Raw genomic sequence first — 15743 nt, forward strand, 5'->3', positions numbered from 1 at the left:
GTTGTGTGCAGGGTGAAGGCACGGCTCCGTAATGGAGAGGTGAGCCCAAGTGACGGCCACCCCTCAGCTGTGCCCGCCCCCTTCGCAGATTCCCCTCGAGTGATGCCAATCCCTCTCCCTTCCTTGCCTGCTTACCTCCAGTTCATCCTGAAGGCCCCATGGGGGCAGTTGCTTCCAGCCTTTCCCTGGCTGCCACCGCACTCAGCCCAGGCCTGGGCCAGAGTTCCTCGGGACGGACCTTCAGTGGCAGCAAAGCAGCCGCCTCTGAGCAGAAGGGACTGGCGTCTGGAGAGCAGGCAGTGCTAGCGCCATCCCTTCACTTGCCCCTGCTCACAGCATCCCTCCGTGTCACTTTTCACTATCCTCAGCAGCCAACTGCAATGATTTTGCGGGGAGTGGGGTCACCGAAGTGCCCCGCTTTCTGACTGCCATCTCTGGAGAAATCACTCAGGCCAGCCAGCCCTCTACCTGAAGGCGGGTATAAACTATCACAGCAGTGCTCCAAATGCCAGGGGGCTGGTGCTCCCAGAAGCTCTGGCTCTCCATCGTCAAGGCGTAAGCCCACAGGCCCAGGCTGACTAGGAATTCCCGCGGTAGTGAGGAGGCTGATGAGGAGCCCTCAGCCAGGTCACTGGTGGCCTCAGCAGCCAAGAGGAGAGGTGCCTGCCCAGGGCCTCTGCAGCATCAGCGGCCAGGATTCTCTTGGGGAGCTCTGAGGGGTGGGGTCAGTGGACAGCACTGCCTGCATCTGCTCCCAGGCCCATCGCTATCCTAGAAGTGTGGGTGACCAGCTTTCCCCCGGGGTAAAGTATTGCCCTCCTCCTCCTGTTCAGGAGAAAGAAAGCAGTATGAAGTGACCGATTGCTCACAACAACTCAGTAACACAGGCATTAACCACATGCTCCCTATTCAGTGGAGAAACTGAGGCCAGGAAGAGAGGTGAGAACACCAGTGTATTTTATGGTCCTCAGTTTTAACTTTGACCTAGAGAAAAAATGCTGCCAGGCTATGAAAGGAGCAGAAATGCCCAAAGGGACCCCACGTGATGACGGGGACGCTGTCTGTCTGCTCAGCCATCAGTAGTGGCAGAGGCTCAGCTTTTGGCCAAGTGCTTGGCCCAAACCAGCTTGTGAGCCGCACTGCCACCTGCTGGCAAAACATAAGACCTGCAATTCAATTTTTCTCTGAAAATTAGGCAGTACTCAGTAGATATTCTGTCCTCCAATTTCCATTTAATTAGCACTCTCCATTTTGTTTGTAAAACAGACTGACCTCCGCCTGTAAATCACACTGAGACTGAGGGGCTCTGGCCCAGTACTCTGTCCCGTCCACCACATTCTCCCCAGTTCAGTTACATTCATGGAACCTGCTCCCGAACCTGGGGATTCGAGTTATTCCCATTACTGTAATGACATCATTTAATACTAAAAACACTGATGCAACCAGAGACCACCACACTAAGTGAAGTCAGAAAGACAAAGACAAATATGATATCACTTAGTGATGTCTGCTTAGTGGAATCTAAAATATGACAAACGAACCTCTCGTCTGTGAAACAGAATCACAGACACAGGACAGATCGGTCGTTGAGGAGGGAGGGGACTGGGGGAGCGACGGACTGAGAGGCTGAGTCGGCAGATGTGGGCTTTTATACGTAAGACAGAGAGACAGCAATGTTCCCGTGTATAACACAGAGGGCTATATTCAATATCCTATGAGAAGCCATAATGGGAAAGAATATAAAATATATATATATATAAACCACTGCTGCACAGCAGTAATTAACACTGTAAGTCAACTATATACTTCAATTAAAAAAATAAAATTGAGAATCTGATGAAGGCTATACACCCACTGAAGAAGAAAAATAACCACATATACAAAAAATTTAGCTTTCAAAGACCTCTAGAAGCCTGCCACTAAACTCTGTAATCAAAGTTTAGAGATTAAGGGATTAATAGTAAATTCTTAAATTTGAAAATAATAATATTAAGTAAATCAATGAATTATAAATGTGAAAAGATAGGGAATCAATTTTTTGAAAACCTACATGAATGCTTTAGAAAGATTCAGTAACCACAACTTACTAAGAAAAAATTGCCAAATTATCAATGACTCAAACATACAATAGTGGAAAACTGGTAAAAAAAAAAAAAATCTAGGATTCTGCTCTCAAACTACTTCTAAAAATTTTTTAATTGTTTTAAAATTTGTGTTTTACTCTAAAGAAAAAACTGGAAATTTTAAGTCTTACACTGAAAAAAAAAAATGAGTTCGCTTACTTTTAAAAAGCCTGGTAAGTGCCCCATGTTAGAATACGATTTTAAGAATGTGTGTATATGAAAGAGACAGAAACAGCTGACAAAAACAGCAGAAGAGGCACTCCTTGTTTACCTGGCTGGTAGAATAACGGACCAGGTGTGAACTGGGTTCACTCCCCACAGTAAAAGGACTTAGAACAGAGTCCAGGTAACCAGGCTCCCATCTGTGGGCAATAAATGGGGTCAGTCACAACATCCCCTCGGTCCTGGGCAGGGCCCCACGCCCCTGGAGGGTTGTCCCAGGACCCTTGCCTAGTCCCATCACAAAGGGACCGCGCGAGGGGCGGCAGCAGTGGTGTGGGACAGCTGCCATGCTGCTTAGCTGGGAGCTCGGACAGATGAGACACTGACCGTGCGATGAAGCTAAGACTGAAGGACAGGAAGGGGCAGTGGTTCAATTAGACAGATCCAGGCAGAAGTCCGCACGAGGACCAGTGCCCTGCTGGCACGGCGGGTGATGGGCGGGGCCAGAGCCAGGCAGGGACCAGACCCCGTAGATCCCTGTCGCTCACAGAAGAGTGACTTTTATTTGAAGGGATACTGGAAAGCACTTAAGGGCTTTAAATAAACGGACATGAATTGGCTTGCACTCAACAAGGCAGGCTATTTTGGCCCCGGCTATTTTGGATAGCGGCTAAATCTGCCCACAGAGGGAGGAGCAGCAGGGAAACTAGTCAGGGAACTATCGGTGGGATCCAGGCCAAGGGGAGCGCAGTGTCAGGCCAGAAGCTAGCAGGAACCGACGGAAGACTGCATGGGAGCTGAAGAGAAGACCCTGGGCCCAGGCCAGTCTTTCCAGAAGCGCAGATGTGACGAGAAGCAGAGGCAGGGTGGCGCAGTGGAGGGAGCAGAGGAGAGCTTCACAGGTGATTACTAGAGCACACGTGTGTGCTGCCCAGAGTGATCCAGCAGATGGAAAGACTGGTGAGGGAGAAAAGAGCGTGCCACGACGAGGAGAGGCGATTCTGAAAAAAAGAAACAAGACCAGGACAAGTGGGAGGGCTGGGTGCAAAGAGAAGAGGCAGGGAGACAGGGCCATGGTTGAGGCAGGTTTCTGGAAATGCATACCAGAGTCTGAGAAGCCTCGAAAAGTGACGAACGTGCTTACCTTTAACTAGCAGCCCCCAAATTTATTTGAGCACGAAACCCTTTATTCACATAAGACTTCTTAGGCAGTAGCGCACAGTGGTCACGGAGTGAAAACTGGAGGCAGACTGTCCAGACTCAGATCCTGGCCCCACCACATGGTTGTGTAGCTCTGAGCAGCTTGCTCAGCATCCTTGTGCCTCAGCGTGATCACCTAAGAGGGGAGAGTAACAGTTCTTACCTCATAAAGCTGTTATAAAAACTCTGAGCTCATACAGTCACAGCACTTAATGCCCAGCAGAGAGTAAGCTCTCCACGAATACTGCTACTAATCCAACACAGAACTAGTGTTCTGTGCAACTAACTTTGGGAATCCAGTCCTGGCAGGATCCTGGGCAGCGTGGGGGCATGGTGGCCACTTCGGCGGCCTGGTCTGCGCCTCCTCCCTTCCCCAGCCCTTTCTGGCCTTCTCCAGTGGCGTCCCGCCATCTCCCCAGTTCCCTTCTCAGTAACGCCCCGGAGCATGACCTACCGCGTTCTTTGCTGCACCCTGCATCCCATTCATTACTGCTCCTGGTGGGGATTTGGTACTTCGTTCTTCAAGGCAGCTGATAATGAATGGAGGGACCACATCAGAACCACCTTCTCCCTCTGACTTCTTCTGAGAAAACAGAGCCATAAAGAGTTTACGCAACTTGCTGGAGGTGAGGCAACCAGTGTGAAGCCCGGATTCAACTTCAGGTGTCTGCCGTCAGAGCACATGCTCACGTTACTACAGCCATGTCATAGAGCTACGTGCAGCTTCCTTATGGCAGATCTTGAGAGCAGTGAATACTGAATTTCAGGGGACAGAAACAGTACAGAAGATAGGTCCTCTGTCAATAACTTATCCAGACCAACATTTATTGAATGCCTACTTCCCAATCATTGTGAACAGGCTCTTCCATCCAGGGGATTCCAGGTGAAGCACCAGTGAAGATAAGCACACAGGATGGCCTCGCAGAACAGGAGACATAAAGCACACTGCTGTCTCACAGGACAGAACAGTGAGTGCGTGAACAAATGAACAGAGCACGGGGACATGCAATAGGAACAACAAAGAATAAGTCCTTGCAGAGAAGCTTTATCAGAGGAGGAACGATCGGAGCGGGCCTTCAGCCACGAAGACTTCAAATGAACAAGTGGCGGGAGTAACGCGCACAAAGATGTGAAGTATATGTCATGGAGGAGGTTCAGTTGGAATGAACTGAAAGGCAGGAATGATACACAAAAACAGCAAAAGAATCAAAACAATGTTTAACTGTCCTACTTCTCAGAAAGTAAAAACAAACAAACAAACAAAAATCCTCAGTCAATACTGATGTTGAGGCATTTCTCTCAAGTGAGAATTATTCTTACCAACCACATGAAGACTGACTACTGGGATGAACAGGATGACTTGGGGATCAGCATGTATTTAAGTTCTCAAATGGGAGGCCACACAAAATTCCTCCCTTTCGCTTCAATATTTGCCCATTATCTTAAACCATTTCTATTCCTTTCCACGGCTAAAGTCAACAATTATATTTGCTTTACTTGGATTATCCTAATAGAAATACACACAATCATTTCCGCAGCCCTCTGAAAGACTTATCTCCCATCCTGCGACAGATGAAGTAGCCCCGGGCTCGGCAAAGCTGAGATTTGTCCAAGATTACCAAACTCTCCATCTGGAGGTCAGGCTAGTCGGGACCCCTAAGACTCAGTGGATCCCACCCTCTCCAGGACTGTGTCTCATCAAGGCACAGGTGCTTCTGAATTCTCCCTTTCAACTTGTTCTGACCCCTCAGTCTACCCTTTGTCTCTCAATACACTGTCATAATTCTTTGTATTTCCTGCCAACTTTTTGAAAGTACTTTTTACTGCTGCTTTACCACTCACTCGATCCTCAGCAATCAGAACTATGCCCCTACCTGTTCAGGTAACTCCAAGTCTTATTTATGTTACATCCAACAGGAATCCCCTCTTTTCCCTCTGTCTACAGAGTGACACTAATGAAAATGGGGCACAGGCCACGCAGGCGCATGACACAGACTCCATTAGGGAACAGACTGTGCAGACAGAGGCTGGCAGGCAAGTAGGGAGCAAGCTTTCCTTTCCTTCCACTCCTGGAACACTAAATGGCAAGCTTAGGCCATACCTGAAGTGTGTTCCGTCATGAGCTGTGATGTACAATCTGTAAAATACACACAAGGTACTCTCCCTGAACCTCTTGTGTGCTGACCAATCAGCCCCAATGCTAATCTTGCCAACTTCGCGTATGTGGTGGCAATCTGAATCCCCAATTTTCCATTCTCAATATGCGCAGAGGACCTCAGTTCTCTCGACTGTGTCTCTGGCTCCCCAATCTCCATGCCTCCACTCTTATCAGACCCGCACCCACTGTCAGTTATTCTGTTCATATTAACTCCATTCACAAACTAGCAGTTCCTGCTGCCTTTAAAATGATGTCAAGTTCTTCAAAATGTTTCACTTACGATCAACTTTTCAGTCTTACCTCCCATCACATTCTCTCTTTACAGGCGTACCCCACTAGGCCATTCTTCACTTCTCATTCCCTTTTCGTGGGAAATGCCGTTTTCTCCAAACCTTCCTTAAAAAAATGCTTCCTCTGCAAAAACCCTCATTTCCTCTAGTCAGTCCTTCCCTGTGTCCCTTCAGCATGATCTTTGCTCCTTCATACAAAACTTATTTCGATCAGGCTTACTAGACTCGAGTGTCATCATTTTTAGATCTCATGCCCAGCTTCTAACACAGGGTCTCAGACATATATGCACACACAGATGGAATTAAATGAAATACGTTACCAAGCACGAACGCAGAGAAAGAGACAACAGGATACGGTGAATGAATTATGTCAGACAGAAGTCTAACTTCACAGAATATATTTCAAGTTACCTTTTAGTTTCAAATGAACTCCAAAGACATACTGCTATAAAAGCTAAGGAAAAAAAAACCCTCAATCCACAAAATCAATACAAATCAATTCTCAATGACATAGTCAATGGACCTTTTAAGGAGCAGTACTGAAATAAGTGTAATGCCGCAATTAACAAGAATTACTTCATTTTATTTGGTGTCACTAGGGCACTATGATCGAGTGGAAATTAACTCGGCACTCAGCATGGTCGTCCGCCCTTGCCGTCCAGTCTATCACCGGAGGTCTCACCAGTGACGGTGATGAGACAGAGCGCGTCACGCTGGCGACCGCATCAGCTAATGGAGCAGTAGTGGTCAGGTGGGTACTTGGCCTTGCCTGTCCTTTCCTCATAACCAGGAGAGCGTGAGTGCAGGTAAGGAGGGGTATGAGCTTGTGGATATGAGGGTTATCTGGAGCAAGAGTCGAGCAAGATAGAAGAGAGTCAACAGACTGGACATATGCAATCAATGAGCCTGCTAGCCTGCCTAGTAGAGGCGAAGAGAACACCTGCATGGCGAAGCCGGAAATGCGCTGAGCTGAAATCCCTGGGTGGCTTTGAAACAGATCCTTTAAAAATACTTCTTGCCAAGTGGTCTGCGGTCCATGTGACTGCTATCTCACATGGCTACTAGAACTAGGTTAAGGGCATTGAAGCAAATTCCTTTCTTAAGATAATGTTTCTCTAGCAAGTTCAAACACCAGAAAAGTGTAGATAAGTCAGAAAACCAGGGTGATAGTTTAGCCTTTTCACAATTTATATAAAATCCGAATCTAAGAGACTTGCCCTAGTATCCCTTTAATCCCAAATCCATAGGAAATCTGATACCTGCCCAGAAAAACTTACCAAAAATTCATATTTTCTTTTCAATGAAAAACTCTTAATTTCGTAATTTTCATATCACTTTTTTCTTTTTTATTTAAAATATTATAACCAATTAACATACTAAGATAGCACTGTTTACATTCCAGTGGTGCATGTTTAATGACTAGGGCATGAATGATTAAAAACCACAGTAATTATCCCAGCATTCCCTACAAAGTGCCCCGTTTTGTTTTGTCTAGAGGAGGGAGAGGAGAGGGAATGGAACACAGGGGAGGGAGCGGAATGAAGAAGGAATGGCATCACACACGGAGAAAAGCGAATGTCAATTATCATACTCAGATTTCAGGTTTCAAAACCTGCGGAACAGGATAAACTATGAGAAAATAGATGTCACAGTCCAGGTAGACAGCTAGTTCAGTTTTAACTTCATCATTCGGCTAAAAGATTAAGAGCTTCTCAAAAATATACCAAATATCGGGCCTACAAAAGTAATTTATTTCTTCGTAAAATTTACTAAGGTTTATTCCTTTTGTAAAATGTAAAGAATGGACTGATATCACGAGCAGGTTTCTACTTACAAAAACAGACAGTAATAATGTCCAACGAGCACATCTAACACAATTTTCTAAGATACATAGTGAAAGATTTTACAGGTGAGTCTCTCTTACTGATGCAAGGGATATATTTTACATACTTATCGGTATAGTGTTGACACTGGCCAAAGTACGTAACACACGTAATTCACACTCAGTGAAGGTCTAACAGTAAGGGCAACTGCTTCCTTGGGAAAGCATAGAAAATTAGTGTGAGGTAGTTCAATAAAAACCTAGTTTAATTTGTAAGTTACTGTGAGAATAGAACATTGTGCAAAACTAATCCACAGGTAATATTTCTCAGAAGTTTCAGTAATGAAGAGAATCTAAATCAGAAATGGCCAGAAAGTGTTACTCTTACTAGACTCTCCTTAAGAGCACTTAACTAAGAGCAAGTTAGTTTGAAACTCATTAGGACATTTTTTTCCTTACCAGTTTTTTAATCATACCCCAAACTATACATTCCTGCTTCAATGCCCTTCACCCCTTCATCTTTCACGCTAGTCAGGAAAAATTAGTTTCCTCTGATTCAGGAAAAACCTAAGAGAGATCAGTAGAAACACAACGTCCACTGAAATGTACAAAACCCAGAGGCGACATTTAAGGGCTGCTAGTGACAGGACAGTGGTGTCTGGTTTTCCTACTGGCAAGTTTCCTGGGGTCACGGGCGTCATGCATTCACTCTACAGCTAGTGTGTGACTAATGAACAACACTCACAAACAGACTACAACAGTATTCTTGAAAATAGACTATGTTTTTACCTCAAAATGTTGGACAGGCTTATGTCTAGGCAACAATGGGTAGTTACATCCTCACAGTGCAGCACATCCTGGCCAACAGTGTATACCAAGTCTTATCTGTAACCCCGAACGGCTTCAGTCGCCTGCTGCTGATTGCACTATCAGATAGCCACATCCTCTTCACCTTCACCTTTTCAGACAACACAATGGGATCAGCATGGAAAGAAATAACAAAAGGGCTTATGGGAAAGTCTGCTCTTTTACATGCACTCAAGCTTCTTGCTACTGTTAAGGGGGTTGTGTGACAGCCTCCTCACTTGAGAGGCTGGTATTCTCTTAGGGAGTCCGGTGTGAACACACTGTGCCTTCACCAACACAGGGCATGCATTCCAGGAACCACCAGCGGCTGAGGGTGAATAACAAAATGAGAACTGTATGCAGCAAACAGTATGAAAGCGTTGAGATGCTCTATTTTTGTCTATTATAATGAAGCAATCCCAACAATACAATCATTTAACAAACGGTCAGTTTATATTGGAGGGTAACAGAATAGTAACCAGGAAGAAATACACAGAAAGAATTACTTTCCTAACCTATAACGTTGAATAATAAATCTTGGTCTAAATAATTTTCTGACAGTAAGACCATGGGTATATTAAGTATATAAAGTTGAAAATCCAAAGTTATAAGATAAGCAAGGTGGTTTTACGTAAGCACTGCTTGACAGAAATCTTATTTCCATTTATTTAAAAGGAGTTTAATATGTTTTAAAGTTTCAAAAACTTCTAAAACTAAAAAGAACTAGCCCATCTTTAGTTTATTTGACACAGTTAGAGAAGAGGGAAAGTTGTATTGAGATACTCCATTTTAAAAACCCAGGGCACACAACACTTAAATAGACTGTTTTTAGGATGTATCTTAAGTCTACATGACTAGTAAGAGTTGTTTTCTCTCAATCAACTGAAACATGCTGGGTGGCAAGTGGAGCTGGCATTTACAACAAACGATACAGTTAAAACACCTGGTTTTCCTTGCTTAACCAACACCTGCGCCAAGAGATGGCTTATCAGCAAGGAAGCAGAAAACGAAGGGACTCTTCTGGGAGCATGTCAGTTGTTAAAGTGCAACAGTGAAATAATCTATTCTATAGAAATAAAGCTAGTTAACTGTCAAGCTAATAAAAACTTAACACATTCGTGCTCAAATTCTCCTGAAACTGCAAATCCATTCCTGTTTCTATAATTCAAGAGGTGTTATAGTCTCAAAACTTTATTTTGCCTAATAAAATTAATGCACCCTGTCATATGAGTAGAAAAGGAATAAAAAGACTGCCACTTCAAAAGAGGCTGGAAATCATGGCTTAAACAATCAAAAACAATCTTACTATTTCAAAACATATAAAATGGCTGTTAATGTATCTTGATCCTATATATTGCACATTAACAATGACCTAAAATACCTTATTCAAAAGGAATTTTGCACTGAATACATGAATACCGTGCCAAGTGGACTTTCATATGCCACACGCTGAATCGCACCAGTTCCTACTCCTGCTGGTCACTAATTCCATTGGGCTTTCTGCCTAGAACTTTTTGCTTATTTAAGCATGCATTTCCCAGTTCATTATAAGAAATCCCTCTTGTTCCAAAAATAATAAAAAGTGCCTGGGGCATTACAGACAACATATTTCAGAGATAATGAGACTTCAATGACATTTTACTTAAGAAAAATTCTGTTATAGAGAAATAATTTTGCAGATATAAAATGTAAACAATTAACATACAACTGTCAGGAGCAGCACCATTCTTACACTATTCAACATCCACATCGTGTGTTTTATTGAAAATTAGGTAATAAAAAAAGTGAAAGACTCAGACTAAATAACTACCACTTATGCCTGCTCTGCTCAATATGAAGAAACAGTCCTTAGAAAATGATATCCTATATATGGCTGTGTGCTACTATTTTCAGATGAACGGTATATTGCTCATTTTATACATCACCTACAGAAATCTAAGTAGGCTCTGGAACCTCCCAACAGCTAGTATAAATATGATTATGCCACAGGTAGAATCAAATGGCCAGAAACACCCTGAGAACTGGTGCTCAACTGACTGACACTCTAACAGGAGACTGAATAGGTCCAAGGGCCCGAGGCTGCAGGAAAGAGAAAGACCAGACTAGATCATCGCGAGGACCTACAGCCTGAGTAGATTAACTCAGTGTGTACAAAAACAGGCTCTCAGCTAGCACAGGTGAACCATCTGTTTATTTGCGTTGAAATGTATTATTCATGAAGTATCCTCTTGACTTTATGTGATCATAAGCTTTGAGCATGCCACAAATTTGCAGAAGACACCATACTCTCTTACTGTACTGTTGGTGGGTGGGATACGGGGATAGGAAGATGGTGGTAGACGCCCAATACTTTCAAAGACATGCTCTGAGTTATTCTGCCATTCAGATGATGGGGCTTTTGCCAAAATTCACATAGGATTACCTATCAATTGTATGTAACTAAATTAGAATTGGCAAGTAGCAAATATTGGAGGTTTTTTTTTAAAAAAAAAACACGTTCATCATTTACAGTAGTTATTCCTGAATATAACTGGCTACAGGTTATTTTCCCTCACTCCTCTGGGGTTATTTCATTGATAAGCACATAACCCTAAAGGATAGCATCATGAACAAAACATTTGAAATAAATTCTAATAAAAAAAACTATAAAATCTTAAATAATTCATGATATAGGCAAGTCACCACATAATAGTTGCTTTGATAAACAAAATCTTACAAATTCAGTAAAAAAAAAAAATCAGCAGCATAAGATAAAGCAAATATGCAAAAATTTTAAACCATGATAAAATAATTAGGTTTACATTATACAGTTAATTACAGCAAAAATACACAGTTCTGTTGCTGTTTTAAAACACAACTTAAGTTTTAAATTACATCACTTGAAATTAAAAAAAATAAACTACTTTACTACAAAATGAATTCTACATTTTTGAAAAATCACTAAAAATAAGACCACTGAATTGTTTTCAAAGTAGTTCCGTCAATGACTAAACAACTCCCCATCCCTCCCACCCCCCGAGGCCCGAGTAGTCATCTACAGCAGCCCAGAGGCCCGGCCGACGCTTCTAGACTGCTGTCTGTATCCGAGGCCAAGGTCGGATCTGTTGACATTGAGGACACATCATTGGCAGACGACGATGATGACGGACGCTGAGAGCCATTGATCACTGCTGCACCTGTGCTGAGGAACAGAACAGCGAATCAGTTGCAGACAGAGTTGCAGATCGAGCTACCAGTACTGTACTGACTGCCTCCAGTGGTCAATAATTTTTCTTTTGGTTTTAAAAGGCTCACTAAAAATAATCACAAGTGACACACAACACAACACTAACTTACAAACACTTCACTGCAAGCTACGGGGCAAGAGTTTGGAAAATGTCTGGAAACCTGGAGCCCCTGCCCTTTCTACTAATTTTTTAATTTCAGACAAGAATTATTCAAGACAAGAACTGTCAACTCCAAGCAATATTTAGAAACAGTCCTATAGCAAGATTCATGAACTGGCTTCAGACTGTGTGTGAATAATACTGATAATACATGCAAAACTGTCTGTATTGCATTTTGCTGTAGAGAGGATCTCAAGGGATGTATGACTCAAACAGTTAAAAAAAACTACAGCCCTAATAAATGTAAACTGGTGTAGTTTCTATGGAAAAGAGTATGACGGTTCCTCAAAAATTAAGAAGAAAACTGCCATTCCGTTCAGTTGCTCAGTCATGTCCAACTCTTTGTGACCCCATGGACCGCAACACGTCAGGCTTCCCTGTCCATCACCAACTCCCCGAGTTTACTCAAACTCATGTCCATTGAGTTGGTGATGCCATTCAACCATCTCATCCTCTGTCGTCCCCTTCTCCTCCCACCTTCAATCTTTCCCAGCATCAGGGTCTTTTCCAATGAGTCAGTTCTTCAAATCAGGTGGCCAAAGTATTGGGAGTTTGAGCTTCAGCATCAGTTCTTCCAATGAATATTCAGGACTGATTTCCTTTAAGATGGACTGGTTGGATCTCCTTGCAGTCCAAGGGATTCTCAAGAGTCTTCTCCAACACCACAGTTCAAAAGCATCAATTCTTCAGCACTCAGCTTTCTTATAGTCCAACTCTCACATCCATACATGACCACTGGAAAAACCATAGCCTTAACTAGACAGATCTTTGTTGCCAAAGTAACGTCTTTGCTTTTTAATTAGCTGTCTAGGTTGACCATAACTTTTCTTCCAAGGAGCAAGCGTCTTTTAATTTCACGTCTGCAGTCACCATCTGCAGTGATTTTGGAGCCCAAGAAAAAAGTCTGTCACTGTTTCCCCATCTATTTCTCATGAAGTGATGGGACCGGATGCCACAATCTTACTTTTCTGAATGTTGAGTTTTAAGTCAACTTTTTCACTCTCCTCTTTCAACTTTCATCAAGAGGCTCTTTAGTTCTTCACTTTCTGCCATAAGGGTGGTGTTATCTGCATATCTGAGGTGATTGATATTTCTCCCGGCAATCTTGATTCTAGCTTGTGCTTCATCCAGCCCAGCGTTTCTCATGACATACTCTGCATATAAGTTAAATAAGCAGGGTGACAATATACAGCCTTGACGTACTCCTTTTCCTATTTGGAACTAGTCTGTTGTTCCGTGTCCAGTTCTGTTGTTTCCTGACCTGCATACAGATTTCTCAGGAGGCAGGTCAGGTGGTCTGGTATTCCCATCTCTTTCAGAATTTTTCAGTTTGTTGTGGTCCACACTGTCAAAGGCTTTGGCATAGTCATAAAGCAGAAGTAGATGTTTTTCTGGAACTCTCTTGCTTTTTCAATGACCCAACGGATACTGGCCATTTGATCTTTGGTTCCTCTGCCTTTTAAAAATCCAACAGTTCACGTACTGTTGAAGGCCTGGCTTAGAGAATTTTGAGCATTACTTTACTAGTGTGTGAGATGAGTGCAATTGTGCGGTAGTTTGAGCATTCTTTGGCGTAGCCTTTCTTTGGGATTGGAATGAAAACTGACCTTTTCCAGTCCTGTGGCCACTGCTGAGTTTTCCAAATTTGCTGGCAAGTTGAGTGCAGCACTTTCACAGCATCATCTTTTAGGATTTGAAATAGCTCAACTGGAATTCCATCACCTCCACTAGCTTTGTTCGTAGTGATGCTTCCTAAGGCCCACTCGACTTCGCATGCCAGGATGTCTGGCTCTAGGTGAGTGATCACACCATCATGATTATCTGGATCGTGAAGATCTTTTTTGTATAGTTCTTCTGCGTATTCTTGCCACCTTTTCTTAATATCTTCTGCTTCTGTTAGGTCCATACCATTTGTGTCCTTTATTGTGCCCATCTCTGCATGAAAGTTTTGAGGTTCCTCAAAAAACTAAAAAGAAAACTGCCATATGATCCATCAATCCCACTCCTAGGCATATATCCAGACAAAACCATAATCTGAAAAGACACATGCACACCAGCATTCACTGCAGCTCTGTTCACAACAGCCAAGACACAGAAGCAGCCTGTATGTCCAATAACAGATCAACGGGTAAAGAAGACATTGTACACATGTACACACACACACACACACACACACACCTTGGAATACTACTCAGCCATAAAAAATAACAAAATAAAGCGATCTGCAGCAATATGGATGGCCTAGAAATTATCATTCTAAGTCAGAAAAACAACCGCCATGTGATATCACTTATATGTGGACTCTAAAATATGACAAATGAATCTATCTATGAAACAGAAAAAGACTCACACAGAGAACAGGCTGGTAGCTGGCCAAACTGGAGGGATGAGGGTGGCTGGACAGGGAGTGTGAGATGAGCAAGAGCAAACTACTGTATACATGGATAACTGAAGCACTTTGCTGTACTCCAGAAACACAACACTGTAAATCAATTATACTTCAATAAAATAAAATTTTTTAATAAAACACCTGCCCTAATAAAAAATGCTTCATGACATCTTCTCACTGTAAAGTAAAAACCATCCTTCTGATACATCCTGTTTTAAAGCAGAAGCCAGGACAAAGGTTAAAATCGTTTTCATTCGAAGGATCCTTGGTCCCACTGCCCCATCTGGTTACATGACTTGCCAGAGCCACACAAGTGCTCCAGACAGGGAAGCTCGGGTCTTGTTATTTCCATTCTAATAAGTACTTGATAAATGTACATATGGGCTTAATAAAGAGATAAAAGTAGTGGAGACTCTTTTCCTTTACCAAAAGTATAGCCTAACAAGCATTTCCTGGACTTTAAAAAGTAACAGGAATACTTAACCTACTGAAACAGTCTCACAGTGCAACGGGATCAGGAAGAAGAAGTGACATTATGGGGCGGAGAATATGACTCACGACTCATGCAACAGCTAACAGCTTTTGAACTACACGATCACTAAATAAGAATCATTCCAAATATGAGTATATTAAATAATGCAAGTTATACAGAAGTCCTTAAGAACACATTTATGGAATAAAAAGCAACAGTTTTCAAACTGAGTAATAAAAATTTCTAGGGGTGAGTTTCAGGGACCCATGATGTTAAAACCTAGTGAGTTGAAAACCACTGCTCCAGAACCCAGTACCTCAGTGTTTGAAATTATCCCTCCTTTCTGTCCAATGACAAGAAATAAAACATTTAAGTATGAACAGTCCTCTGAGAGCTTGTCTTCAAGTCCAGCAATGAACTAACTAGGGGACTTGGAACAGGCAAATCTCTAGGGTGTGGGGCAGGGACTGGGAGAGAGAGGAGAACGAAATCTCAAGGGACGAAGCAGGCGATGGGAGGAGCACTGGCAAGAGAAGTGCACAGGATGCCTCAGGCCGACACGAGAGAGGAAAAGGAGAAATGTGATGCCCTCGACCCAAGAGCCTATCAGGCTTCCAGTCACAGTGAGATGATGATACCAAACTTTTAAAAGTTCAATTCTGAGTGTCACTTAGAGTCTTTCATCTACAGATTACAATCACTTCAGAAAAAAAAAAGTTCAATTCATACAACACTATAGGATGCACCTTTTCTGACTAAAGAGTATACAATCCCATGGATAGCTCCAAAGACCTGTACTGAAACAGTCAAACCATAAAGGTGTTTTATCACATATACTTTCTCATGCCTCTGTGTTTAATCCAAATTTCTTAATCTAATAAACATTAAAATTTAA

General features: G+C 42.7%; 1 protein-coding gene across 4 annotated transcripts in view; it reads right to left on the minus strand.

Annotated features, from left to right (window-relative positions):
• Positions 1-9032: 9032 nt before the first annotated feature.
• The window catches only part of MAPK8 (mitogen-activated protein kinase 8), a 97304-nt gene continuing 90593 nt past the window's right edge, over positions 9033-15743 (minus strand). For 2 of the 4 annotated variants that reach the window (XM_040242566.1, XM_040242567.1), the window contains exon 12: positions 9033-11777. In XM_040242566.1, the coding sequence (XP_040098500.1) occupies positions 11632-11777 (146 nt within the window). In that variant the 3' untranslated portion in view covers positions 9033-11631. Of the gene's footprint in view, positions 11783-15743 lie in introns of all 4 variants that reach the window. The other 2 variants (XM_040242568.1, XM_040242569.1) reach the window with 1 other exon arrangement.

The sequence above is a fragment of the Oryx dammah genome, unplaced genomic scaffold (assembly GCF_014754425.2).
Source record: "Oryx dammah isolate SB20612 unplaced genomic scaffold, SCBI_Odam_1.1 HiC_scaffold_6, whole genome shotgun sequence".
Taxonomy (NCBI): Eukaryota; Metazoa; Chordata; class Mammalia; order Artiodactyla; family Bovidae; genus Oryx; species Oryx dammah.